Source organism: Balaenoptera ricei, chromosome 21 (assembly GCF_028023285.1).
Source record: "Balaenoptera ricei isolate mBalRic1 chromosome 21, mBalRic1.hap2, whole genome shotgun sequence".
Taxonomy (NCBI): Eukaryota; Metazoa; Chordata; class Mammalia; order Artiodactyla; family Balaenopteridae; genus Balaenoptera; species Balaenoptera ricei.
This window is the reverse complement of record NC_082659.1, coordinates 11715714-11743336: the sequence shown is the minus strand read 5'-3', so window position 1 is coordinate 11743336 and position 27623 is coordinate 11715714. Positions and strand designations below refer to the sequence as shown.

At 49.8% G+C, this 27623-nt stretch overlaps 1 protein-coding gene across 2 annotated transcripts in view; it reads right to left on the bottom strand.

The window, feature by feature from the left end:
- ERICH1 (glutamate rich 1) overlaps window positions 1-27623 on the bottom strand; it is a 59487-nt gene that overhangs the window by 30432 nt on the left and 1432 nt on the right. For both annotated transcript variants that reach the window (XM_059909841.1, XM_059909840.1), the window contains exons 3-4: window positions 14007-14153; window positions 6457-6591 (exon numbers count right to left, since the gene is read on the bottom strand). In XM_059909841.1, coding sequence (XP_059765824.1) covers window positions 6457-6591; window positions 14007-14153 — 282 coding nt within the window. The remainder of the gene's footprint in view (window positions 1-6456; window positions 6592-14006; window positions 14154-27623) is intronic.

The window sequence follows — 27623 nt, the reverse complement described above, 5'->3', positions numbered from 1 at the left end:
AGAGTGTGGAGGAGGCTGGGCGTCCTCACAGGTGGCGCGGGGCTGTGGCAGCGGAAGGAGAAGAAAGCCGTGCATTCCAGACTCTGCCCAGGTGTTCACTTTCTAGGGCGTGGGAGCCCTCCTGGTGGTGACATTTACCAGGGGAACCCCGCACATGCAGGTCGGGGAACTTTGTGGAGGTGGCTCCTGAAACGTGGAGATGACATAATTACAGAGTCTCAGCCCTCATCAAACTTGGCTGTCTGCAAAAAGTTCATAAAGTATGTTATGATAGCCAAAAAAAAAACCAAACAAACAGTGGTGCCATCATAAAATCCAGAGATCAATACTGGAAAAGGTCACAAAGAAATGTAAATAGTTATATAAGACATTAATAAAGGATTGATTTACAAACGTGGGAATCACTCATTCACGACTAAGAAGCTCTTCTGGAAAAAGAAAAAAGAAACCAGATGGGTCGGGTTTCTCCGACCCAGGTGCAGTCCCCACTCCGCGGGCGCCTCATGACTCCTGGAATGGCCCTTCAGCTCTGTGCGGCTCTGCGATGCCCATGTGGCCCCAGGGAGGGTGCAGATGAGGGCAGGGATCCCCAGCCGTCCTGCTGACAGGGATGGACGCTGCATCTACCCAACCGCCTGCAAAGAGGCATGAGGAAGCCCCATCCAGCCCACGAGCCAGCGGGGCAGCCGCTGAGGAAGGCAGGTCGGGGAAGGCGGGTGAGCAGGAGCCAAGAAGAGAGCCGTGGATGTGGAACGGGGTCCGTCATATGCATGGCTTCTAAGCCATCAGGGAAAAGTCACAGGTAACTGAAGAAAAAGTGCGGGAGTTAAAAAGGAAAATCTATTTTCAAAAAGATGGATCTACACTTTGTTCTAACAAAATATATCTCAGATGCGTCAAACATTTCATATAAAAATATAAAAACAGGAGCCATACAAGGGTGCTTGTGAGTATTATTTGTCCCTCTGGGTGTTGCCATCTTTCTGCTCATTCTACTGGGGTGATCTTTTCTTTTCTTATTGATTTGTAATATCTTGTTATATGGTAAGGAAACTTTCATCTATTGTGGAATGTGCAAATATCATCTCCTATTCTGTCCTTTGCTTCTGAACCTTGTTTATAGTGCCCTTTGCCATAAAGAAAGTTTAAATTTCTTCACAGTCAAACCTGTCATTTTGGCTCTTAGGCTTAGAAAGAATTTCCCTAACGCACAGTTTTCTCACAAGAAAATGTAAGATATATGTTGTCCAAACAATTAGCTAAAATTTAAAAGACTGAAAATGTCCAGGCAATGGAAGAAAGGGAATTTCCTTAAACTGCCTTCAGGAATGAAAATTGGAACAGCTTTCTGAAAGACAGTTTGTTATTATGTCCAAATTTAGAAACACATGTACTCTTACGCTTAATATTTCCACTTCCAAGAGTTTATATTCAGGAGGTAATCAGACTATCGCATGTATGTACCATGTATGTACAATGATGTTCACGTGCAAAGTGCTTATCGAGCACCAGGGGAAGTTCTAGATGTCTTTCAATGCAGGGGAGGGGAGCCTAGTTATAAACAAGTTGCTTTCATAGAATAGATTTCAGCTACTTTCAAAAAATGATATAAATATATCTATATGCACTGAAATGGGAAAAAACCTCCATAATACATTAAGTGTGGAAAGTGGTTTATAATGCAGTACATATAATATGGTACAACTTTTATAAAATCTGCACATGCATATACAACATGCGCAGGGGAGAGGTTTCAAAAGATGTTTACTTAGGGTCTCAGCCTGGTGGCCTTAGGTGATGTTTTACTTCCTGTGCGTTTTCTGTAATGCTTGACTTTTCTATAGTAAGTGTTTCTGTGGTCAAGAAAAACAAAATATTTTTCTTTAAAAAAAAAAAGATTGGAGTAACAGAGAAGAAGAGGCCCTCTTTCCTAGAGGCTGGCCTGTTTTTTAGTTTATAAAAAAAACTGAGGTTCTTATTTCTGTATAAAATGTGTAAATGTAAAGTTTCTGTGTAGAGGTTCCAGAACTTCACCTGCTGGCAGCGGCAGGCAGGAACTCCTGCCTTTTCATTATGAAAAAAGGACCTCTGCAAAGCTGCTATGATGGCAGGATGCAAATGCCCGCAGAGGAGGGACGCGCCTTTGGCTGCACGGGGTCCGGCTCCAAGGACAAGTGCCTGCTGATAAGAGATGAGACACTGAAAGCTGGAAAGGGGAGGCAGAGAAGGACAGCTAGCAAGAATACTTAATTAAGGAAAAGAGGAGAAGATGATGGTGTAGAAAGTGGTGGCTGTGAAAAGCAAGTTTCAAACCAGGTAAGTGCACCTGACCTGTCACTCGCCAAGATCACCTATGTTCTCAACAATGCGCATGCAAGACACGGGGCAGTGCTGCTGACAGCTCACTGGCAGAGCCAACGCTGAAATGATGAGACCATAGTCACAATTCTGTTTCTAAAGGGACGTGGGTGGCTTATTGCTCTCTGTTGAAAGGCTGAATTCTTGGTTCAGCTATTAAAGGAGAAGGGGCAGAAGGAAGCCCGTGAAAATGGTAAATGAGCCATAGAGATGCAAATGTGAAGGACAAATTTTGTTACAAAATCGATAGACCAGGAGGCTGGCTAAGTACAGACCATTCCTACCGGGAGGGACAGGAAAGCACTGAAAGTCCACAGAGGTTAAAGAGGGGACTTGCTGGAGAAGACCAGACATTCACAAGAGAAACGGAAAGAGTAATTTCAGTTACAGTTAAAACACATCAGTTACTGGAATAAAACAGTTTCACATCAAAAGAAAACCAAAGCCTTAACAGGGAAACGCAGAATTGCACCCAGTTCTCAATGTGGATTCTCAGTCCAGTGTTACGTATGAAGAAGACAAGTTTGTCAACCTGTGAGTCGTTGACGACTCCAGTCCCCACGTGGTGCCGTCACCAGGAGCTCACACAGAGGAGCGTCCGCAGGACCGTCAGTCCTGCACAGGGTCCCGGACAGACCAAGCAGCGCCATGGGCAGGCGGCAGGTGTGAAGACCCCGGTGTGCCTGGGAAGGCGCCCTGCAGACCCAGGTGGAAGCTGCCAACATCAAAATCAGAAGAGATGCCTCATATGAAATGCGAATTTCTTTGTAACTGGAGCACGTGAGACAATGCTTAGAACGACAGTTTAGATTTGCACAGCTGCAGAGTTCACAAAGGACTTTCACAGCCTTTAAAAATGTTACTCCTGGGCTTCCCTGGTGGTGCAGTGGTTAAGAATCTGCCTGCCGATGCAGGGGACGTGGGTTCGAGCCCTGGCCCGGGAAGATCCCACATGCCACGGAGCAACGAAGCCCATGCGCCACAACTACTGAAGCCCGCGCGCGTAGAGCCCGCGCACCACAAAGAAGAGCAGCCCCCGTTCGCCGCAGCTAGAGAAAGCCTGTGTGCAGCAACGAAGACCCAACGTGGCCAAAAATAAATTTAAAAAATATTATGAATTCAAATTTATCCAAAAAAAAAAAAAAAAAAGTCACTCCTGCTCTCAGCCCTGTCATGGGAGCCAGGGCAGAGGGGAGGTGGGCAGCCGGGCAGCCGGCGCCCTCCTTCAGCCAGGACCCAGCTCTTGTCACCGTCACCTACAGGGGGTGAGAACCGAGACCACCTGGAAGGGTCCCGCGCACCCTCAGCCCCAGTCTCCCTGCCCAGGCACGACACCCACTGAGAGCGGTACTGGGCGGAGCGACCGGACCAGGCCCTGAGGTGAGGAGGGGTCAGCCTTGGGTGTCACCAGACTTGCCGCCCCACATGGGCCGAGGGAGGGGAGGCAGGACTCAGCGGCCGCAGACGGGGCAGCCGACCGGGAAACCTCTTCCTTCCCAACTTCTTGAGGAGTCGCTACTGAAATGGCTTATTGGTGCTGGGCATTCAAATGGACATCAACAGTGGACACAGTCACCTGTGGACTTTTTCTTCTTTTCCGACTCCAATCCTCACGCCCTCTGTGCTTACAGTGCTACCAGTAAGACTGCGGAGCCCCCACTCTCACCCTTGTGGGTCTGCACACCTCACGCCCCGCCAGTCCCGGCTCAGGAGTCCCTCTTCCTGTCCCAGCCCCCTGTCGAGCCCTAACGACCCCCGACACATGCCTCCCGGCTGAGCGCGGTGGCCTCTCAGGCCTCTCTGAAGGGTCTCTCATTTTATTTTTTTAAAAACTTTTTGGCAGATTGATTGATTACGATTGACTTCTGCATTGGGTCTTTGTTGCTGTGCAGGGGCTTTCTCTAGTTGCGGTGTGCGGCTTCTCATTGCAGTGGCTTCTCTTGTTGCGGAGCATGGGCTCTATGCACGCGGGCTTCAGTAGTTGTGGTGCATGAGCTCAGTAGTTGTGGCTCGTGGGTTCTAGAGTGCAGGCTCACTAGTTGTGGCGCCCGGGCTTAGTTGCCCCGCGGCATGTGGGATCTTCCCAGACCAGGGCTCGAACCCGTGTCCCCTGCATTGGCAGGCGGATTCTTAACCACCGCGCCACCAGGGAAGTCCAGATCTCTCATTCTGAACAGTGTCATCAACACTTCCTTCCACTTCATCACTTCAGACCCCTGAAGCGGCCCACCTTGTCAAATGGGTTCACAAAGGGGAAAAATATTAGAGAAATAGTAAGAAAAGTGAGCTGAAACACTGGAGATGAGTTACAAGTGTTCATGATAGAAAGATATCAACTTCCCAGCCAGAAGTGCATGAAGGAGTTATTCAAAGCTCTTCTGAAAACCTGGGTTAACGTTTTCAGTGATGTTGACTTAGGGAACTGAGCTCACAGGGCCTCTTGAGAGAAAGGACCACTTCTTAAAGCTGAGACCTGTCCCCCGCGGAGGAGAGCATGTGGCCACCGGGAGGTCATCGAGGAGCCCAGGCCCACCTGCTGTGGGACAGACACACGTGGGGCGGGGGCAGCACTGGGGTTCAGATGTGAGGTCAGGGCAGAAGCTTGAGTCAGAACGGCAGGGCGAGGTGGACACGTCACCCTGTGACCTTAGGGATGGAGCTGACACCGTGCAAGGAGACCCCAACCTCCCTTCCCAGTCCACTCTCTCCTTTGAGGGAGACGGCGGCCCACCACACCTTCCTTGACCACAGCCTCTGGGAGAAGGTCCTTGGAACCCGTGTGCTCCCGGGAACCAGAGGACAGAAAGAGGGACGTGAACAGGATGGCCTGCCAAGAAGCAACTGCAGAAACGTAACCTGGGACCTGCTGGAGCCAAAGGTACAATGAAAGTCGCCGGGGATATGCATGGTAATTAGAGGGATGTGTCCTAGGCACTGACTCCTGGTCTCTCTGCTTCGCCCTGACCACTGCTCACCTGCTAGAGCAGAGCGGCACCAGGCCACCCCCATGCCTTCCTGGAGGCGGTGGCACTGGGACTTGAGGGCCAGGAAGAGTGACTACCACAGGGACGTGTGTCCAGCTGCTGAGACGCCTTCCCATCTCCTGGAAGGACGTCCCTCTAGCTCGGCAATGCATTCAGTCAAGGGCACCCAGAAGGTTCTCGGCTGGGATCCTGCCCAAAGACCCACCCGGGAGGCATGGGCAGCAGAGCTCACTGTGGGCAACAGCCCCGGAATGAGTCCACAATTTTTATTGAATATACTAAGTACACAACGGAGTATGTCACCAAAGTAATTTATCTTTATAAGAACATAGCTTAATTTTTGAATGAAATAATCTATTTATCCAATAATTATATTCCAAAGATTTTCAACAGGGCTTGAATAGATGACTATATTACTGCTTAGCTATCCCATTTTTGGTTTTGTGGTTTCTGATGCGTTAATTAGGAAGTCAGAAAGATCAATCTACTAGAAAACCATATTTTCTTGCTATTCAAAGTTAAGGTTTATGGTACAGAGTTTCTTAGTTTTTACTTGTTAAAAATCAACTGGGGAAAATTTTTACCTGAAAATTCCCGATTCCTCTTAAGGAAGTTCCGAAATGATGAATTAAAAGGGGAAAAAACTACCGTTTGACTTTTTAAGGTAAGAATGTAACGTGCAGCCTCTGCACCGCCACCAGAGCACCTGACCCCTGATCTTCCTTCACTCACAAAACATCCAACAGCAAAAGCAAATATCATCATTCAACTTTCCACAAGAGATGCAACATAAGTTATTTCCATCATTACAAAGTTGATATACAATCTCAGAAATTTTGAAAAAATTGGAAAATCAAGAAAAAAAGTCCTACTTAACAAGAAAAGCACTTTCACATTTGGATGTATTAACGCCAGACTTCTCCTAACTTGCTAACAAATGGGGCTGCGATCACATTCCAGCCTTAAGTCTCCTCCCAGCCTGAGCTTTTCCTGCTGTGGATCTTACAGGCATCTCTGATGACTGCAGACCACAGGGCAGTGAGACGCTCACTCCCATTAAAGTTCAGATGGAGTCACAACCCTGGAAGACCCCGAAGGCTGTCAGCAGTCTTACCTCCTGCGTCCTCACCGCTGGAGGAGCTCTCGGGACTCGAGCAGCTGGGGGCCTCTGGCGGAGGGGGGACCCAACCCTCAGGAGGCAGGCCCACGGTGTAGAGCCGTCGCGCAGGCTGGACCTGAGTGTCACCACCTGCAGGAAGAGGCAGGGACAGATGCCATCAGACGTCTACTTGCCAAGCAGCTTCTCCAACCACGTTCACTGAAGATGGGTAGCCAGAGCCGTAAATACTGATGTCAATCAGCCAAGCATTTTGCCAGCAGAGTCACTAAGCTATACACCCAGCCAGGAACAAGGAGTGAGCTATGATTATTTAAATTCACATTAAGTTACTTATTATGTAAACTTCTGGGGTTTTATAATACGGTATAAAAACATAACTAATTCATGAATAAGAAGCAGAAAATAAAAAGACTCCACGTAACACACCCCTCACGACCACAACACGAATTTCAACATTTTGGTGCGTAACCTTCTGGACCTTTTTCTCTCTATATGCTAACAACATGTATGCACTGTGTGTGTCTGTACACACCCACACATAGACACACACACATCTTAATGGGATCACGCTACACATATTTTATCATTATACACATATATATTATATGTATAATATCATTCAAAAGTGAATATGATAAAATATTAAGATATATTTAAACTTACATACTCCTAAAGGCTACATGATATTCCATGTTACTGGCAAATTTAACTATAATTTAACCACTGTCCTAAATTTTGCATATGGAGGTTGATTCTAAATTTTCACTATTACAAGCAGCTGCTATGACCATCCTGGTTGTACATAACTTTGCACAACTGACCACGTGGTTCCTCCAAACAAATTCCTGGAAATGGACCTGCTGGTCTGCACCGTCCAGAGGCAGCTTCCGGTGCTGCTCCCCACGCTCTCAACGCTGGGTAGGATCGACGCTTTAATCTTCATGCTCTCATTCAAGATATGGCAAAGTAACCTTTATCCAACACAAGTGGATGTCCCAATTAGTCTTTCTCAGAAAAATGAATATTTCACTTTAAAAACGACAAGAACTGAGCAAAATCACTAATGCACATATAACAGAACGTGTGGTTTCGAGACATTTAAATTGTAAAAGCTTTGGAACACTTTCAAATTCTTCTGCCATCAATATACTTCACTTCTGTGAAGCTAAGGGGCAAGAATGCAGTTCTTATGTTAATCTGACCCACCCAGTTGATTAACGACTGTGTTGTTACCACTAAGATCAAGGGCAGAGCAGGGACGTGCTTCCAGGCAGACCATCCCGTCGGGTAACATCGACATTTGATCATTTTTCACAGAATACTTTTGGGAGCTTTGAATCAGCTCACAGAACTTGGAAACACTACTGCTCACTTAAGTATCAGGATGAATACAGGTGGCGCCGTGGACCTGAGGCAGGATATGACTCCTGTGATGAAGGGCAAGGATGCACCTGAGGGCAGAGCGCTTCCCGACGCTCCCATGCCGAGCATGCGCTCATCGGAGGCCAAGCCTGCGGGCTGAGGAAGGCGATCTGCTGTCTGAGCGTCAGGGTGGCCAGGCGCAGAGCGCAGCTTCCCGGCCTGGGTTTCCCTCGTCTCTTCTGGTAGAAGATGGCTCGTCGCTGGACGGCGGTCAGATGTTGTGTTTCACTGCTCACGGCTCGGGGCTCAGCAGGGCCACAGCATCCCCTCGCCCACACATCGGGCCCGCAGGGTGAGGCTTGGGGATCTGGACGAGGCATGTCAGGACCCCCTTCACTGCTGACAGAGGCCACCGTCTCCCTAGGAACACCGGGGTGGCCGCAAGGCTTCAGAAGAGGTGACTTAATCAGCTCTCCTCTCGTTGGTCGGCTGGCTGAGATCCGAGGTTCATAATTCTCACCCTTTCTGGCTCTGGGTCTGATTTGCCGGACACCCACTCGAGCCTGATTTCATGCCTAACCTCTGACTCCCCCTGCACTGTGCCTGTCCACACGGCCCCCTGCCCACAAGCAGACATGCACGCCCTCCGCCAGGGCACCGCCACTGAGCCACCCTTGGGACGGCTGCAGCCTTTACAATCGGTGTGTTTGTGTCATGGAGCTCGGGGTACAATGCTGCTTTTTATAATTCTTCTGGGATTACCTGGCTCTTTAAAATATATACAGATATAAAGCAATAACAAAAAATAAGGGTCCAACATGGGCTCTTGAGTGACAGAAATTCACCAAAATGCATACACACGAATTGTTGTGGCTGTTTACAGATAATGCCCTCATCTTTAAGAACAAATGGAACTATCAATGCCCTTTTGAAACAAACAAACAGACGCACTTCTGTAAAGTGAACAAATAATTATCAGAATCACCATGCTGTGTCCTAACTGTACAAAGAACATTTTCTCAACGTCATCCAAGGACTGACTGACAAAGGCCCGTTTCCTCATTTGGCTGCTTCTTCCAACACTGAAAAGACTTGGGCACACCTGCAGCTCTACTTCTCACCAAACTGTGTCCTCCACAAGCATCAACCCTTCAAACGAATTCTCAGATGACCTTTACAGAATGTTTCATATGACCTGCACACAACTTTTATTTGTCTATTTGATTGTGATTTCATTGTTTTGCCTTTAGCCAAGAGTTCTCTTTTTCCAGCTGCAAATGAATTTTTTCTTCAAAATTCCCAAGACATATTGCTTCAGAAAAATATGTTGCTCATTCAGGATTAAAAAACACTCAAGAAACTAGGGCTAGAGGGAACTTCAAATGACAAAGAGCATGCATGAAAAACCCACAGCTGACACTACACTCAATAGAGAAAGCATGAAAAACACGGCTGACATCATACTCCATTGAGAAAGCCTGGTTGCTTCCCTCTAAGATTAGGAATGATTACAATTCACATTCTTGCCACTTCAACATTATACTGAAAGTACTAGACAAGATAATTAGTCAAGAAAGAAAGGAAGTAAAAGGCACCCAGATTGAACAGGAAGAAGTAAAATATCTCTTCTCACAGATAAGTTCTTGTATATAGAAAACCCTGAAAAATCCACATACACAAAAAAACTCTTAGAGCTATTAAGTTTGGCAAAGTTGTACGATACAAGATCAACATACAAAAATCTGTATTTCCATATTTAAGAAACCATTGCCTAGTGCAAGGTCAAAGGATTTATTAGTATTTCCATACACTAGCAATTAATAATCCAAAAAGAAAACAATTCCATTTACAATAGTATCAAAAAGAATAAAATATTTTGGAATAAACTTTTTTTAAGTATAAAATTTATACTGAAAACTACAAAGCATTGTTAAAAGAAATTAAAAATGACTTAAATGGAAAGCTAGACTAAATTCATGGATTGAACAACTTAATATTGTTAAAATGGCACTAATCCCCAGAGTGTTGTGCAAATTCAATGTAATTTGTATCAAAATTCCAACTTCCCTTATTTTTTTCTTCCAGAAATGGACAAGCTGATCCTAAAGTTCATATGGAATTGTGAGGGACCCCGAATAGCTAAAACAATCTTGAAAAACAACGAAGTTGGAAGACTCTTACTCTGATTTCAAAACTTACTACAAAGCTACAGTAATTGAAACAGTGTGGTACTGGCATAATGACAGACATAGAGACCAATGGAATATAACTGAGAGCCCAGAAATAAACCCAAACATCTATGGCCAGTTGATTTTTGACAAGGGTGCCAAGTGGGGAAAGGACAGTCTCTCCAACAAGTGGTGCTGGGATGACTGGATATCCACAGATAAAGGAATGAATCTGGACCCCTCCCTCACACCATATACAAACATTAACTCAAAATGGATAAATTACTTAAATGTAAGAGCTAAAACTATAAAACTCATAGAAGAAAACTTACATGTAAAATTTGTGACCTTGGATTTGGCAACAGTTTTTTAAACATGACACCAAAACACAGGCAACAGAAGAAGAAATAGATATAATGGACTTAATCAAAATTAAAATGTTTTATACTTCAAGACACCATCAAGGAAGTGAAAGGCTAACCCATGGAATGGGAGAAAATATTTGCAAATCATGTATCTGATAAAGCTCTAGTGTCCAGATTATGACCACCTCTTACAACTCAGCAACAAAAAGACAAACAATCCAATTACAATATGGGCCAAGGACTTATATACACATTTCTCTAAAAAAGATACACAAATGTCCAACACACACATGAGAAGACACTCAACGTCATCAGTCATCAGGGAAATGGGAATCAGAACCACAGTGAGGTGCAGTCTCACACCTACTAGGATGGTTATCCTAGTAGGATAAGAAAACAGAAAATAACAAGTGTTGGCAAGGGTGTGGAGAAACTGGAACCCCCCTGCATGGGTGGTGTGATGAAGAATGGTGCAGCTGTTGTGGAAAACAGTTTGGCTGTTCCTCAAAATGTTAAACATAGGAGTACCACGTGACCCAGCAATTCCACTTCTAGGTTTATATCCAAGAGAACTGAAAACACATGTCCACACAGACACTTGTGCAGGGATGGTCAAAGTGGCATTATCGATAAAAGCCTAAAAGTAGAAACAACCCAAGTATCTATCAATTGACGAACAGATAAACAAAATGTGGTATATCCGCAGAATGGAATATTATTCAGCAACAAAAAGAAATGAAGCACTGATACTCGTTACAATTCAGATGAACCTGGAAAACATGCTAAGTGACAGAAGCCAGACACAAAGGTCACCTATTATGCAATTCCACTCAGGCAAAATGTCCAGAATACACAAATCTGTAGAGACAGAAAGCAGGGAAGCATGAATGGGGATGACTGTAATAGATATGGGTTTCTTTTGGGGTGTAAAGAATGTTCTGGAATTAGTGGTGATGGTTACATAACATTGTGAGTATACTAAGAATCACTGAACTGTAAATTTTGAAATGGTTATGGTAAACTTTAGGTTAAATGAATTTTATCTTTAAAAAATATGTTGCTGCATATTGTATGGAGTTTTCAGAAAAAGGCATATAAGTTAGGCTCACTTGCATCTGTGAAATACTAAAACTCTCAGAAACGCCTCCTCTATTTGTTGCCTGAAGCCATGAGAAAGGGTGTGGGGGTCCTGCCCACCAGACCCCTCCCCCCTCCAGGATGCTTGGCGGCCAGAGGGTGCTCTGGAAGCAGAGAAAGTGTGGGGTGTGCAGAGATGCAGGAACTGGACGCCCCTCTAGGACCCGGTTAGACTGCCCTGGTCACACCACGTCCTCATTAAACACTCCCCCTTAGTTTAGGCCATGGCAGGTGGCCAGTCTACACTGTGCAAGGCACACTGCGCTGCCTTAGACAGCAAGCACCACGCGCAGGGTCTGCAGTCTGAGAAATCACGCGGGTGGAGAGAGCCACCGAGAACACGGGCCGAATCCTGCCCTGCAGTCCTCATGGGACCTCTCCTCTGGCCCCATCACCATGCTGGCTGGGCCAACTCCACCCGGACACTGGTGTCTATCCTGTCCTATCCGCCGACTGTGCCACAAAGCCACTGGCACCAGCCACCACAGTGTGATCACCAGTCAGCCCCATGGGTGCCCCACTGCCCATCACAGCTCAGGCTGCAGGCAGCTGGGGCCCACCCCCAGCTCCTGGTGGACGTGATGGAGGCTCCCCACGCTCAGGGCCCCCTCATCCACTCACACCAGGCATCTGCTCCATGGAGCAAGCTTCTGAACCTTCCATACGGGTCATTTCACGTAATCAATACATTCTGAACCAACTTTACATCAGCATCTTGATTTTCAGTTCAACATCTTCATACTGAACAACAACAGCACCTCACAGCTGCCTGCTGAAATGACGTGACTGAACCTGGAGCTTCCGTGGAAAGACACCGCCCAGATTACTACTATTAGTGAATAATCTCTGTTAAAACCGTCAAGTTAGAAGAGGGAAGAAAATGCAAATAAACTGTAAAAACAAAATTTTAAAAAAGACTAAGAACAGTGGTTCAGTCAAACTTGGACAGAAAACCAGGAACTCCCAGGGACGCCTGCTCCTCCTGTAGGCGGCACGTCTTCCCCACGGTTCCCGCCTTGCTAAGCTGTGCTGTGCTTTTTCAAAACCACGTGCGTCTCTCGCAGGTGGAACGGGTGTCACGTTAGTTTTCTGGGTAGCACCACAGGTGGGGGCTTAAGCACAGGTTTTCCTTCTCTCCTGGTTCTGGAGGCTGGATGGCCGAGATGGAGGTGTCACAGGGCTGGTTTCCGAGGCCTCTCTCCTTGGCGTGTGGATGGCCGTCTTCTCCCCGTGTCCTCACGTAGTCGCGCTGCTGTGCATGTCTGGGTCCTGATCTCTTCCTGACCTCACCAGTCACACTGGACTAGGACCCACCCTAATGGCCTCGTTTCACTTAATCACCTCTTTAAAGGCCCCGTCTCCAACCACAGTCAACATCTTGAGGTCAGGGCTTTAGTGTATGAATTATGGAGGATACAATTCAGCCCACGACAGTAGGGTCTTTGAAAGGTAAAACGCATTAAATAGCAGCCACTATTCCTTAGTGTGACTCCAGGGGTGGGAGTCCATCCTACACCTGGCAGGCTCTCTGTCAGAACAGCAGCAGGTGCGCCAGAGAGTGGTGGTCCTGGGGGGATGCTACACGGGGCTCAGAGCATCCCAACCACACCGAGGCACGTGAGGACACAGAAAGGGAACTCGGCAGCCCCGGGTTCATCCTGCAGGACAAGCTTGTGGAGCCCCCCATCCTGTGGGGGGAAACGCTTTCCCCTCGTCCGCAGGCATCGGCCATCTCATGGGTGAAACAGGCGTGGGCACGATTATTTCTGGAGATCCAGCCTGTGGGCAGCAGGCATGCCTTGGGCTTGTCGGGCCTGCCGCTGAGATCTGGTCCAGGGAGGGTCGGGATTTGTGGACACAAGGTTACCGGGCCAGGCCAGCAGGAGAGACCAGCGCTCAGAAACAGAATCACTCCGGGACAGAGCCCCGTGAGGGGCCACTGCCAAAAAAAAACGGGACTGACCCGAGAAAGGGTGCTGGGAACTCTGCCCTCTCACGTCCACCTGGGCACTAGGGGCTGCCGCCAGGACTGCCCCCACCTCGCCTGGCCTCCTTCCGTGTGTCCCGCTCAGTGGCCCCTCGCCAGGCGACACCGCTGCACTGATGGGGAACCAGAGTGAGAGGAGCCTCCACGGCCGACCACCCCACTGTGTGAGGATCTTGGACAGACATCTGTGAAGAGCAACGGGCAGGAGACTAAAACAGGAGAGACGTCAGGAGCGCGTCCTGGGCGGACAGGGAGTGGGGCAGGGTGACAGAGCAGGGGGGAGGGCAGGCAGCAGGGTCCAGTCTCTGCGACCGGGAACAGCATGCAGACGAACTCAACACCAATGGCGAACCTGACCTCGGCCCAGCTGGGGGCACCGATGCTGGCTTCTTCCCTCCCCCAGTGAAGTAACTGTCCTCCTGGAGCGTGAGCAGAACGACACCTGCCCGCCCCCTGAGCTGACACCCCAGTGGCCTGAGGCCAGGCACGTGCTTCCTGGGGAATGTCCAGGGAACCCGCCCTCACCTGTCATGGGGGGGACGCTCCTGCCCTTCACTCTCTCAGGAGCCACTTTCTCAGGTGGGTTTCTGCAGGCTGGACTCACTGGGGCTCTCTTCTCTTGACCACGTGGAACCTCAGGATACAGTTTCTTCAGCACTTTTCCAACAAACACTACAGACGCAATCAATTTGCAAAAGAAAGGAAAAGAATTACTGATGGCAGTTTTATTTAAATTGCAAATGGATTTTATATAAAACAAAGGCATATCACAACATCACTACCTCAGGACTGCCCCCCTACAGGACACCATTGGGCTTGTCCCCCCAAGACCCTCCAGCATCGTCCCCATCAGAGGACCCCCCAGCACCGTCCCCATCAGAGGACCCCCCAGCACCGTCCCCATCAGGGACCCCCAGCACCGTCCCCATCAGGGACCCCCAGCACCGTCCCCATCAAGGGACCCCCAGCACCGTCCCCATCAGGGACCCCCAGCACCGTCCCCATCAGGGGACCCCCAGCACAGTCCCCATCGGGGAGCCCCCAGCACTGTCCCCATCAGAGGACCCCCCAGCACCGTCTCCCTCAGGGGATCCCCCAGCACCGTCCTCCTCAGGGGACCCCCAGCACCATCCCTATCAGGGACCCCCAGCACCATCCCCCTCAGGGGACCCCCAGCACCGTCCCCATCAGAGGACCCCTCGGCACTGTCCCCTGAAAGGATGCCGCCCCCCCCCCCCCGGCACTGGATGCCCCCACAGGTGTGAGCACAGGTAGGAGCTGCTCACACCTGTGCTCACACCTGGGGGCCGCATTGGGCTCACAGTTCTGTTCTTCCCGCACCTTGTCTCTGGTTGAATGTATGTGTAAAGAACAGACTGTGAGGTGTTTTGAGAATCTGGGTTTGAGGTCCTGGGCCCCAGCGCAGCCCCAGACAGGCTGGGTCCACGTCAGTTCACAGCAGACACGCTGGGCAGGCCCCAGGCAGCCCCGGCTCCTCCCTGCAGGGCACCCGCCGGGGACCAGCACAGCCGGCAAGGTTCTCACAAGGGTGTGCAGTCTTCATTTGGCTTATTTTAGTTTACATTCTGCTCTAACTGGAGGGGGAGAGCTGCCACAATGAATAGATATTTCTGTCCTGATTTAAGTGTGAACAATGAACAGGTACAATCTCAAAACAGCATCCTAGAAAAGGTGAGGCGAAAAGGTTCATCCAGTGAACCTGTTTTAACCTCATTAAATTTAGAAACAAATCAGCAAAGAGAGAGAGAGCTGCTCTGGAGTAACCAAGCACCGTGGGGCAGAAATCGGGACCCTGGAGAAGGGCTTGAGTTCTTCAGACGATGAAGTGGAGGATGTATGTTTGGGCCACTGAGGACACGGTGACGTGAGAGGGGAAGTCTGAAGGGGCCACTGAGCGGCTTGTGGGTCACAGAGGGCAGGGCCCTGTCCCCACGTGGAAGGCACAACCCTAGAGACGCAGACCACTCCTCATTTCATCATGTGCTCAGACGGCCCTCGCAGCAGAAATAACCCCTTCCAACCGGTCCTAGTTGGAAAAAACACAACTTGGGTCTAAAAACACGAAAGGCCTTCTCAGAAAACTATTCAAGCCCAGGCAGTGCTTGGCCGGGTGCCTGGGAGGAGCATGGGGTCCTGATGCCACCCGCCCGCTGGCCCGGTGGCCTGATGGCTGGCTGCCCGCTCGGCCAGGAGGCCCTGGATTGAAGAAACCGTCTCTGGCAACGATGCCCTCATTTACGGTCTCGGGTCCCGGCAACGCTGGACTCCAACCCCCACCTCTGCCTGGCTGAACGGGGGGCGCAGGGCCCGGCTCAGAATATTCCCAAGGCCTCTGCAGACGGCCCCGGGCAGCGTGTGCGTCACGGGGAGACAGGCTGTTCCGTTAGACCGGCGCTCAAAGACACATCCAGAGGGTAGGTTCCAAGTTTCCGTTAGAAATTGAACTGTCCTGTGCATTTCCTTAAATGGCAGAGGGGAAAACACTCTATTCCAGAAGACTGGGTGGCAATTTCCAGCGGAAGCCAAAGGCAGATAAAATAAACTTTACCTACAAACTATCAACAAGTCAGCATTTTTATGAACTAGAACAAATTTAAGGTAAAATCCTAACTGGGCACCCTGCTCTAAAACAAACTTGGGAAGCTCGGAGCCTGAGACTCGCCCGGGCTGGCGGCGGCTGACACGGGCGTCCAGCTGAGGTCATCTCTGAGCCGAAGCTTCTGCACACACGTGTGTGTCTGAACACACAACAACACTGCAGGAAAACCCGACACAGGCCATCACCAAGCAGTGCCTGCACCACAGCTGAGCAGACACATAGCCCGAAACAGCCGGCATAAAAACACAGCAATCCCGGGGAGAGACCAGCGCAAGCCAGGCCCCCAGAAGGCCCCCCTCTACAGGGAACACTGAAGTGGATCGGGCACCTGACGATTTTGCTTGAACAGGTGCCCTGACAACAGGCAGCGAGGGCGCGGCACACAGCAGGCTGGCCAGGACCTCACCGCCCAGGCTTTCTGCCCTGGATCCTGAGCTGAGACATTGGTAGTGTGTAGGGGCAAGGAAAAGAGCAAAAGCCCGTGGCACTTTCACTGAATTCAACGTATTGCCTAAATAAATTGTATTTACAGCCTAATTAATAGGGGTTTTCACCAAGGAGCTACCTGGCGGCGTGTCTGCAAAGCCTCCGGCTCTCGAGGCCCTTTGGTTCTCCACTCACTGGCTTTGCGGTGTCCCCGTATGACCGCTGCAGGGGCCTCAGCCCGTTGGGAGGTTCAGGACACGTGGTCCTTCCTCAGGGACAAGATTCAGTCCTAGCCCCAGGCTGAGCGTCCAGTGCTGAGGTCCCGGGGGCCAGAACCCTTTGTCCCCAACTTGGGTGGGGTCTGGGGGCTACAAGCTTGCCTCACACCTGGCTCTGGAAGCTGAAAGCTCCTTATAAGGAGCCTGGGTCTGAGGGCCGTGGTCCGAGGGCGGCCTCATCTGCCATCCAGGCTCCCCCGCCGCCCCATGGGGGCTGGTCGGGCCTTGCTTCGGGCTCTGGGCCTCCCTGATAGGGAAGGGTGGCAAGAGCTGGGGTTCAAACATCATCCCGGCCAACGCCCCACCAGAGGCAGCCCCGCCAGGGACAGGGCCCCTCTCCATGTCTCCTGACTATGGGACCCTGCTCAGGGCTGCCAGGCCCTGTAGTGTCCCCAGTGACATTTTAAAAACTAAATCTAGCACAAGACTCAAAGGCTCAATACTTGCCGCCTCGGCCTCGTTACCAGGAAGCAAAGTTTCGTGACCCTGAGAGGAGAGAAGGTTCTTGGTGAGCAGGAGGCCCAGGGCACAGGGCAAACCTGCAGGTCTCCCCACACAGAGCTCCTCCCCTCTCCCACAATACCCCCCAGGGATCCCTCCACGAGTCGGGTTCAACTGGGTTAAGCCACAGTTCTGCCACTCCTAGGTAGGAAACCTTTTCTGAGTTACGTGGTCTTTCTGAGCCTCACTGTTTCCCTCCGTAAAATGGGCAGAAACACCTCTGCGGGCGAGGCTGCAAGACTGACAACACAGGTGTGCTGCAGAGACGACACAGGAGCGGACGACGGGGCTCTCACTTCCTCACGCCCGGCCTCTCTCCCTTCCCACTCCCGTCTCAGTCCGGGACGAAGGCTGAAACCTCCTGGAGCTCGCCTGAGATCCAGACCCCACTGCCAACAGCAGGCAAGCCCACCCAATGGCCTGCAGTGCCCGGTGTTTTCACAAAGCAAAACTGAACTGTTTTTCCCCACTCGCCCTGCGCCCATGGCCTGGCCTGGGGCACTGCCGGCCCGCCAGCCCCTGCGCTGCCTGCCTGATGCCCCCCCCCCCCCCACGCCCTTCTGAGAGCACGTGGCTACCTGCCGGCACCAGGAGCTGCTCCAGGCTCATCTGCTCTCCCTCTGCCTGCGCCCTGGGATCGGCACGTCTCCAAGGAGCCAGTGCTCAGGAGGAGGGTGCGTCCTCGTTCTGAACACAAATCCAGTCACATCCGTCCTGGCTGAACAACCACGGCTGCTCGAGGGAGGACCGTTTTGGCCACTGAAGACACAAGGCCCCACAGCAGACAGAAGCAGAGAGGGAACCTGCCCCACGAGCGCCGGACGTGCCCACGGGGAAGGAGGACGCACCACATGCCCATGTGCATCTGAGGAGCCCGCGGCTGCACCACGGGGAGGGGGCTGAGCACGCACAGCACGCAAACCATCTAAGATCGAGGGAACACAGGCTGTGCACTCAAAATTCAAAACAAATGTTCATAAAAGTACAACTTAAGTATAAAAGTGTCATACTCTACGCTTCAATCCCAAGATTAATATTTGGAGGGTGACTGTGGGGAGAACAGTACACAGATTCAGATGTGCTCATTCATAAAGGCCAGAGAGTCTGCACAGTTCACACTTTATCAAATGGGAAAGACAATTTTCCTAAGTTTTAAATTTAAAATTGAGCACAGTAGTTCAAAAACTAAAACAAAGAGAAGAACTTTCATCCTCCTAAGCTAAATGGGGTTAAGCCTCTCGTAAACCCAAGAGGCAGCATGATTTCCATCTCACACTCATGTGTGTTAAAAACCTCACAAGCAAAAACACACCTTCTCCAGGCGTCTCTGCAGCTCCCACTCCCGGCAGCACATGTGCCCCATAAAGGGGTGAGTTCAAGGAGTTCAATCCCACCCCCACGACTTGTAATAAACGTTTTCACGGGAACAAAACTGCTCTGAGAGGAGATGCAGGTTTTTCGTCCTATTATCCATGATCTGTGAGATACTTATCAAGTGTCTTGTCAACAGGCACAAGAACAGATGATCTCAAAGAGCTGTCAGGATGCGCATCCCAACAGCAAAAGTGGGAGCCTGTGTCTTCAACGAGAAGTCTAACTAGTAAGTCTTAATGGATTCCAAATATCCAGGAACCTCAGATTAAAATAATTTTGCTGATAAATATACATGTCTAATACTTTCAGTTGCCACAATTCAAAGCATAAAGTCTTCTTAAAAATAACGTGATTTTAGTTTTTCAAAATCGGCTTTAAAAGAGCAATGTGTAACAAACAGAATGAAAACAATACTTTCTACCAACCAATACTGCTGGAGGGTTCCTTGGTGAATTTCACTTCATCCCAGCATTTGAGACAACACAGGGAATAAGACCACTGAACGTCCGAACACCATCCTCTGAAGCAAACAAGCTGTCAGCGTGTACCTGCCTGCCCAGCCCCCCGCCAGCCCCAGTGATCAGTGCCTCTGCTTTTCAAAGGGACGATGGACCTGCTCCTGTGCAGTCACATGGGGCTCCTATCACAAACGGAGCTCGTAGTTTACTTAAATACATTTTAGACCAAAAGAAATGTGTAGCCACTGGACTCTCAGTTCTCTGAGCCTCCAGGGCTATGAAGGAGCTGGGTACCCCATGAACTGCCTGCCGGTTTCCTATAAATAGGGACTTAATTCTAACTGGCCAGACTTACTTAGGGATTCACGTTAAAAGCAGAACATAAATGAAAGGTTATTTTTTTCAGGGTAGGAACACAGTAAAGCATCATTTTTAAAAAGCATCTGTCAGCTTTGGTTTGTTGAAAGGCGCCTTGTGACTCGTGTGTGTGTGTGTGTGTGTGTGTGTGCGCGCGCGTGCGTGTGCACGTGCACCCACGTGCCTCCTGCAAATGTAGTCCTAAAAATCAATTTAGAGGTTAAAAGTCTCTTTTCTGCTTAATTTCCACTGTGCTCAAGAACAAACAAAAAAGAGCAAGGTGCTTGGGTCCAGGAAGGCAGCTCTGTGTCACCACAGGAGCTCAGTGAACCACTGGCCTCCTGCCTGTGCCGTCCCCCTCTCCCAGCAAGAGCAGGTTGTAACTTGAAACTCTGCAGCAGTCTGTCAAAAAGCAATCAGCGGAACATAAAAAAGCAGGGGAATGGACATTGATGCCTGCAGGAGACAAGTACAATCACCACGCGACGGGCGACTGGAGCTGGGACATGAGAGACACAGAAAAAGGTCACTGTGGAGAAAAACATCCTGTCTGAAATTAATACAACGAAATACCAAACAGAGAGATTCAAGTCTCTGTGTCACAGGGGAATTAAGTCATTTTGATATAATTTTCAGAGAGGACTGCCATCTAAACTTGCTATTTCAGGTTAAAGACACAAGCCAAATAAAAATAAAATTTCAGTAAAGTGTTCTTTGGAAATTAGACACCTGGGAAGAACTCAAAAGGAAATAGTTTGATTGCTGGTGGTAAACTATTCAATTCTGAACTCTTCTTCCACACAGTCATGCGTTTTAAAATCGAACAGTTGGGTGTAAAAAAGGAAGGGGTTTGCTCCATTTTTAACACAGAGGTGTTAACGGCAGCATTTCAAGGAATTAGGTCTCCTTCGCTGTGGTCTTAGGGCAGAATGTCTAACAGGCTCCTGCCTGAGTCAGATGATGCTCCCGGCACACCTCCCAGCCGGGAAAGCTTCCTCATCAGGGGAAACTGGGTGCATGTACTTTCTATTAGAAAAGGCTCTCATGAAAAAAAAAAAAAAGAAACAAAAATAGGAACTTTTTCTTCGGTAATATTCCATTCTGAAAAGAGCAAAGGAAAATGAAAACTATGTGGTAGAAAAAAAAGCACCTCTGATCTTTGAGACCACTAAGTCACCCCATCAATGTCAGAAATATTTTTCTTTTCCTTAAAAAAGTTCACTTTGATGGTAAAGTGATACACATTTCCCTCAACATCTATGTACACAATATACTTTATTTACCATTGGTGTAAAACTATACATTTATTTTTTACTAAATATATACTGTAGATCTTTCTGGTAATGGATGAGATTAGAAATATTGATTCATTTGTGATTCTCTAGCCAAATCATCCCTATGAACCATTGTCTCTCAGAAAAGCATAACTCTCAGAGGACAAAAAAAACACGTGGAGCTAATCTGGGGTCATGAGGAATAAAATTAGCTAAAAAACTATATTTCCAAGGGTGGATGTTAATGGGAAACAGTAAAACTGATGGGCCACATGCTTATAGGAATTACACAAAAATAAAAGAGACCATAAATCTTAACAAATAACTTCTAAAAAGTGACTTCTAGATATTTCATTATGAGAAAAAAACATCAGAACAAATGGTTTTATGATGTATGTTTTTAGAGTGATTATCTAAATGGAAAAGTGATAATCTAGAATTTGAAACCAGAGTTGGCAGGCTTTTTGAAATCATATATAAATGAAAAACTGCTACTGAAAATAAGATCAGAAATGGAAATTCATTGAAACTTTCCCTGTGGCCAGTTTGATGACAGCCTCCCGACCTTAGCCTGGCATAGTAGAGAAAATCTTCCAAAACAAACACACACTGACAAATCATAAAGAAAAGGAAGAAGTTCCCCAACCTCAGTAAACACTGACTCAGCTGATTCCCTTTTCCACCTGATATCTGTATAGCTTAAGAGACACTTTAAATTTAAATTTTCTTAGGGTATTTCTTGGAATCTGATACAGCATTTTCAATTTTCTCTTTTCAGTAAAGACTATGTTTATCTGCCAACCTCTCGATAGCTTTTCCTCCCACAATATTCAATATGGGGTTTTTTTTCCATTTTATCCCTATAATGAGAGAAGGTATTTAATGGATGCTTATGAATAAAGGAATAAATTGATAATAGCACTGCATCAGTTCACAAGAAAGAGCCGTTCAATATAGTATGCAAATTCAATGAATGATAGTTTGTTAATGACTTTCATCGTAGAATTATAAATGGAAAAACAATTAGCTAAGATTTAAGCAACAGTTGGCAAGCTTTCTGAAATATTAATTAAAAGGAAGATAGTTCTCAAAATAAGACCAGAAATAGTACTCAAATGGGACATAATTGGAATCCACGCCATGACCAGTCTGAGGTGGTCTCCCCATTTAAGAGGTAGACATCCACTAAACTTTCATTTTCTCCCAAAACTTTAACACTTAAAAAAAAAAAATTCTAAACTCTGTCCAAAATTTTTCCTCACAGTTTTTTAAGCAGCAATTACTATGCCATCAGCTATTCAGAAACATTTTAAGTGCACGTAAGGCTGTGATCGTTTTTGTTGGGCTTGGTGACTGCGTCCTAACCCAGGAGATGCAGGGAGAGCAGACACAGCTCCCAGCCTGTCTTGTTTTCTCACCAAGACGCGATGCGACAGGGCGGGCTGAGGGGACATTCAAAGGCAACTCGGAAAGCTGCCTCATTACGATGGGGAGACAGAGGATAACCTATTACTTTTACTCCAATACTTTTATTTTTTTTCCAGTTTAATCGACACTGGCTTTTTCAGCAGACAGATCTGGAATTCAACCCAAAGGGCACAAGGCTTGCCTGACCATAGCCGGGTCACCTGTTCTCTGGGTGAGGATGTTGGGGAGGAAGTGCCCATCCTCCCACTGGCTTCTGCCGCCCCAGCCGAGCAGGGAGGAGCCCTGGCTCCCCATCGTGCCCCCACTGCGCCTGGCACCCTCTGCTTGAGGAACCGTCCTGCTCCCACGGTCCTGAAGCCTTGTCCAGGCGCTGTCGTCTCTCCAGCCGCTGGGCCGTGCACACCGTCTTCCCGACAAGGTCCCCCTCGGCCGCTTCCACGTCCCACACCCATGGTGACAGTGACGGCAGGCTGCTCACGTGGGCCTCACGCTTCACAAACGTGACCCGCGTTAATCTCCACGACTCTGCTGTTCACCGAGTAGTCATACATCTTAAATTTTCTGTCTACTGTGATGCTCTGACATCGTAAGTCCCGCCTGGCTGGGCAGAGACAACCCCCCGCCAGCCAAGGGCCCAGCCAGGAGCCCGCCTGTGACCTATGCCAACAGCCAGCCAGGCCCGGCCTCCTCCGCCTGCCCCGCCCCCGGGGAGGTGACACTCCTCTGCCCGAAACACCCAGGCCAGGTGCCCAGAGGCTCGGGACAGCCCTGTCACCCAAAGCCCAGCAAAATCACTAAAACCAGCCAATCGTACGTGTTCCCCCCGCCCCGCCTGCCTTTCCCCTGGAAACCCCAGTAAAGGCCGTGCCCTCAGTCTTCCCTCTGCCCTGTCCTCTGCCCCCTGACCCCCTGGCCATCCCCCCACGTGCCCGGCGTGGCCCTGCCTCTAGGGCCCGAGAGCCCAACAAACCGTCCTTCCTGGGCCTGTCCTGAGCCTCCTCTGGCGGCCGCTCCTGACTGACTAGCTTGTAAAAGGACACAGAACAGCCCCCTCCTTACAGACGAGGCCCGAGGGTCCTAGGGAGCGCCTTCACGGGTGCGCCCCTCTCCCGCCGCAACCTGCACACACGTCTGCGCGACACCTGTCAAGCCCGGGAGAGAGACCTGCCGCTGCTCCCAGCACACCTCTCGCCTCCCCCACCCCAATGGCCCCGCCTAGCCTCGACCCTCTCGTCTTCCATCCTCCCTTCGGCCGCTGGCCTCCTGGACAGATTGACGGACACCTGGAGATGACAGTCCAGGGGTGCAGCTCCCGGCCACGGGCGCTGACCGGCGGGGAGGGCACTAGTCCGACCTCGCTGGCTCTGCCCTGGGTGGCACCGCCTCCGTGGGGCTCGTCACACACAGGGGATGGTGACAGAGGAACCAGACCTGAAGCTGGTGCGCCGAAGCCCACCTTGTCCTGCTGCTGGCCACAGGCTGAGGCTTTCCGCACTCCCCAGAGGTGACAGTGACGCCGCCTGGGTCCTAGGGCAGTGTGAGGCTCACCACTCAGCAGTTGTCAGGAGGTAGCTGAGCCCCGTCCCCAGTCACATCCAAGGCACGGGACCCTGCAAGGCATGTCCCCACCTGGCTGAGCCCCCTCCCTGGTCTCTGAGTTATTCCCCACGTCCCATGCCGTGGCCTGAGCCCCCTCACCCTCCAGCTCTGAGTTTCTCCCCGCACCGTGTCCATCCCCTGCCCCGGCCCCGGCCCATCTCTGCGTTAACCCTCTCCAGGCCCTGCGGCACGCACGTTCAGTCCTGGAAGATCGCTGAAAGGAAAAAGGGCTCTTGATCTGGAAGAGAAGGGATCTGCCGCATCACACTGAACACAGAAGAAAACGCCGAAGTGACACTTCTGTGGATAAAGAGAGTTGGGCTCTTCCTGCAGGTCAGTGAGCGACTGCTCATCCACCTGTTGGGGCGCCCGAGGCACGTGGCTCAACACAAAGGAAAGTGGGGTCTTCCCAACCAACACAGACCCCAACCAGTACCCATGAGTTTGAGACTCCAAAGGAAGCTGCGGGCAGTGTAAGCCTGAGGGTGCAACGGGGGAGACACACACACACACACACACGTGAACATACATGCAGACAGATACACACATGCACATACACGCAGACACACACATACAGCTACACACAGACACACGCGAGTAGCAGGGAGGGGCGACAGCAGTGTCCTCCTAGTCCGGACCCCAGTCCTGGATGGCCCTCACGCTTGCCCACCTGAGAGTCCGCGTCCAGCGTGGAGCAGGCCTGGAGGGCAAGTGCCCAGGCTCTGCTGGGGTCTGTGCAGCAGGGGACAAGGCTCCACACGCTCCAAGCGGAGAAGCTGCCACAGACAGAAGCAGAGCCGGCGGATTTCCTGAAAAGGGGCGCGGTGCCTGTGGGGAGGTGGGGGGACGCTGGACTCAGGTCACCCCTCAGCAGTCGGCCTCCAGCGAGCAGGCCAGCACCTACGAGATGGCCAGAGAACCTCAGGGCAGCTCCCTCCCGCAGCGCCCGGCCGGGCTGTCCCGAGATCCCTCCTGATTCCACAGTCCCCACCGGGCTTCGCCCATAACTCCGTGCTGGATGCTCACCCGCTCTCCCCACCACACTCTGTGCGGGACCCACCGCTGCCTGTTAACCCAGAAGCTCCCAAAGGATGCCCAAGGGACGGCCTCCAGTACAGGCCACAGGCTTCCCCAGCATCAAAGAGAGAGCAGTAAAGATTTACTTCTCCCTCCAGCAGCCTTGCTGCAAGGACAGCAGCCTCCTTTCATCCTGAGGAGCTTTGCCACCGCAAAGGAGGCCACTTCACCCAGCAGACGCCGTCGACCTGCAGGGAAGCCTCAGAACCGCCGCCCCAGGCAGCACGCCAGCCCACCTGCCTCGTGCTTTCTCACTCTGAGCTCAAGCTGAGGGCCTTTCTTCCAAGGCACGCGGTGGGGCTCCCGAGAAGCGCTTCGCCCAGCCGCCCTCACCCTGGCCCCCAAGGCACCCCGGGCTGGAGAGCTCTGGGCTTAGCAACCCCACAGTCCCCCTCCTGCCGGGCCTCCTCCTCTGAAGCCCAGATATGCTGCAGCCCTGCAGCCGCCTCCGCTGCCCCGGCCCACGGCGCCCCGAGCGCGGCCAGCGGGGCATCTGCTCCACCGTCACTCGGCCTGAATCGGGTCCACGTCACGAGTCCCACAGACCAGGAAGACAAGAGGCGGCCCTGGTTCACACTTCAACCCGGTACAAGCGCTTCGAAGCTTTTCCGGCTAAAACCCCACCGGGTGTTTCTCAGTGTCTGTCACCCCTGCACGAGTGCTCCTGCGACCTAGTTAAGGAGATGTGGAGAATGGATATTGCGTTTCTCACTTACAATGGCTGCTTGGACGCTTTCAAGACTTACTAATCCAGCCTTTCACCACAATGTTCTGCAACAGCCCAACTTTACTTGGTAACTCTGTCAGAGACCCAACAGGAAGGAGGCCTGTTTCAGGACGGATGGTGAAAAGTCGAGTCCTCTGGGTGCAGCGAGCTGAGGGCCGGGAGCAGGGCGTCGCTGCCAGGCTTGGCCAGGCCGCACGTACCGGAAGGATGGAGAGCAGGTGCTGGCAAATGAGGGCAGAGCCCCAGGCAGAGAGGAGGCCCAGTCAGGGTGCAGGGGGTCAACCAGCCACAGGGGCCCGTGAAGGCCACGGTCAGGGCTGCCCCCGCGAACCTCACAGTTGGTCTGCAGAGCCTGCTGGCTCCCCTGCTGGTGGGAGTTATAAAAAGTAGCTTGAGGACCCATCAAAATCCTGTAATGCCCGCTTTGGAGCTAACATCTGACTGTTGAGGAATTTCGTCCCTGTATGAGATGATCTGTTCTTTAAGGCTGACCAGGTGAGTTCTAACGCCTGGGGCTCAGAGCAATGGGGGAAGCCGGGCAAAGCGTTTTTCTACAAAGGAAGCCACAGACTGGGAACATTATTTACTCTTCTCTGTATTCTGCCTTACTGAGAAATTCATTTCTTTTTCCTATTTTAAGCAAATGCTTATTAACTAGAGTTGCCACTGGGCTTTTCCTTTCAAAGGGCAAAAACACAACCACCTGTTTTAAACGTAGAGGAGGAAAAAAATAACCATGGCCCGAACTAATCCAAGTAAAAAGAGAAACATATCTAAAACCTTCAAAACCATAAAACTCCTAGAAGAAAACATAGGGGAAAAGCTCCTTGACAACGTGGGTCTCAGCAATGGTTTTTTTGGATTTGACACCAAAAGCAAAGACAACAACAGCAAAAACAAACAAAAGAAACTAAAAAGCTTCTGCAAAGCAAATGAAACTGTCAACAAAATGAAAAGGCAACCTACTGAAGGGGAAAAAATATTTGTACACTATATATCTGGTAAGTGGCTAATATCCAAAATACAGAAAGAATCCATACAATTCAATAGCCAAAAACCCCAAACAATCTGAATAAAAAATGGGCAGAGGAACTGAGCAGACATTTCTCCAAAGAAGACATACAGGTGGCCAACAGGTATACAAAAAGACCTCAAGATCACTAACCATCAGGGAAATGCAAATCAAAACACAGTGAGATATCACCTCACACCTGTCAGAATGGCCATCATCAAAAAGACAAGAAATAGCAAGTGTTGGTGAGGATGTGGAGAAAAGGGAACTCTTATGCACTGTTGGTGGGATGTAAATTGGTGCAGCCACTATGGAAAACAGTACGAAGGTTCCTCAAAAAATTAAAAACAGAACTACCGTACAATCCAGCAATTCCACTTCTGGGTATTTATCCAAAGAAAAGAAAAACACTAACTCAAAAAGTTACACGCACCCCAATGTTCACTGCAGCATTACTCAGAACAGCCAAGACAAGGAAACAACCTAAGTGTCCACTGATGGATGGATGAATAAAGCAGATGTAAATACTACTCAGCCATAAAGAAGGAAATGTTTTCATTTCCAATAACATGGATGACTTTGAGGGCTTTATGCTAAGCGAAATAAGTCAAAGGAAGACAAATACAGTAAGATCTCACTTATTTGTGGAATCTAAAAAAAAAAAACAATTGAAAAAAGGAGCTCACAGATACAGAGAACAGACTGATGGTTGCCAGAGGTGACTGGGGGATGGGAGAAATGGGTAAAGATGGTCAAAAGGTACAGACTTCCAGTTATAAGATAAATAAGTCCTGGGATGTAGTTGTAGGGCATGGTGACTATATTTAACACTGCTGTATGGCGAATTTGAAAGTTGCTGAGAGAGACAGTAGGTCCTAAAAGTTCTCATCACAAGGAAAAGAAACTGTGTAACTGGATGAGGCGATGGGTGGTGGTTTTGTAGCACATAGCCCATCAAGTCACTGCGCTGTACACACACCTTAAACCCACACAGTGCTATATGTCAATCAT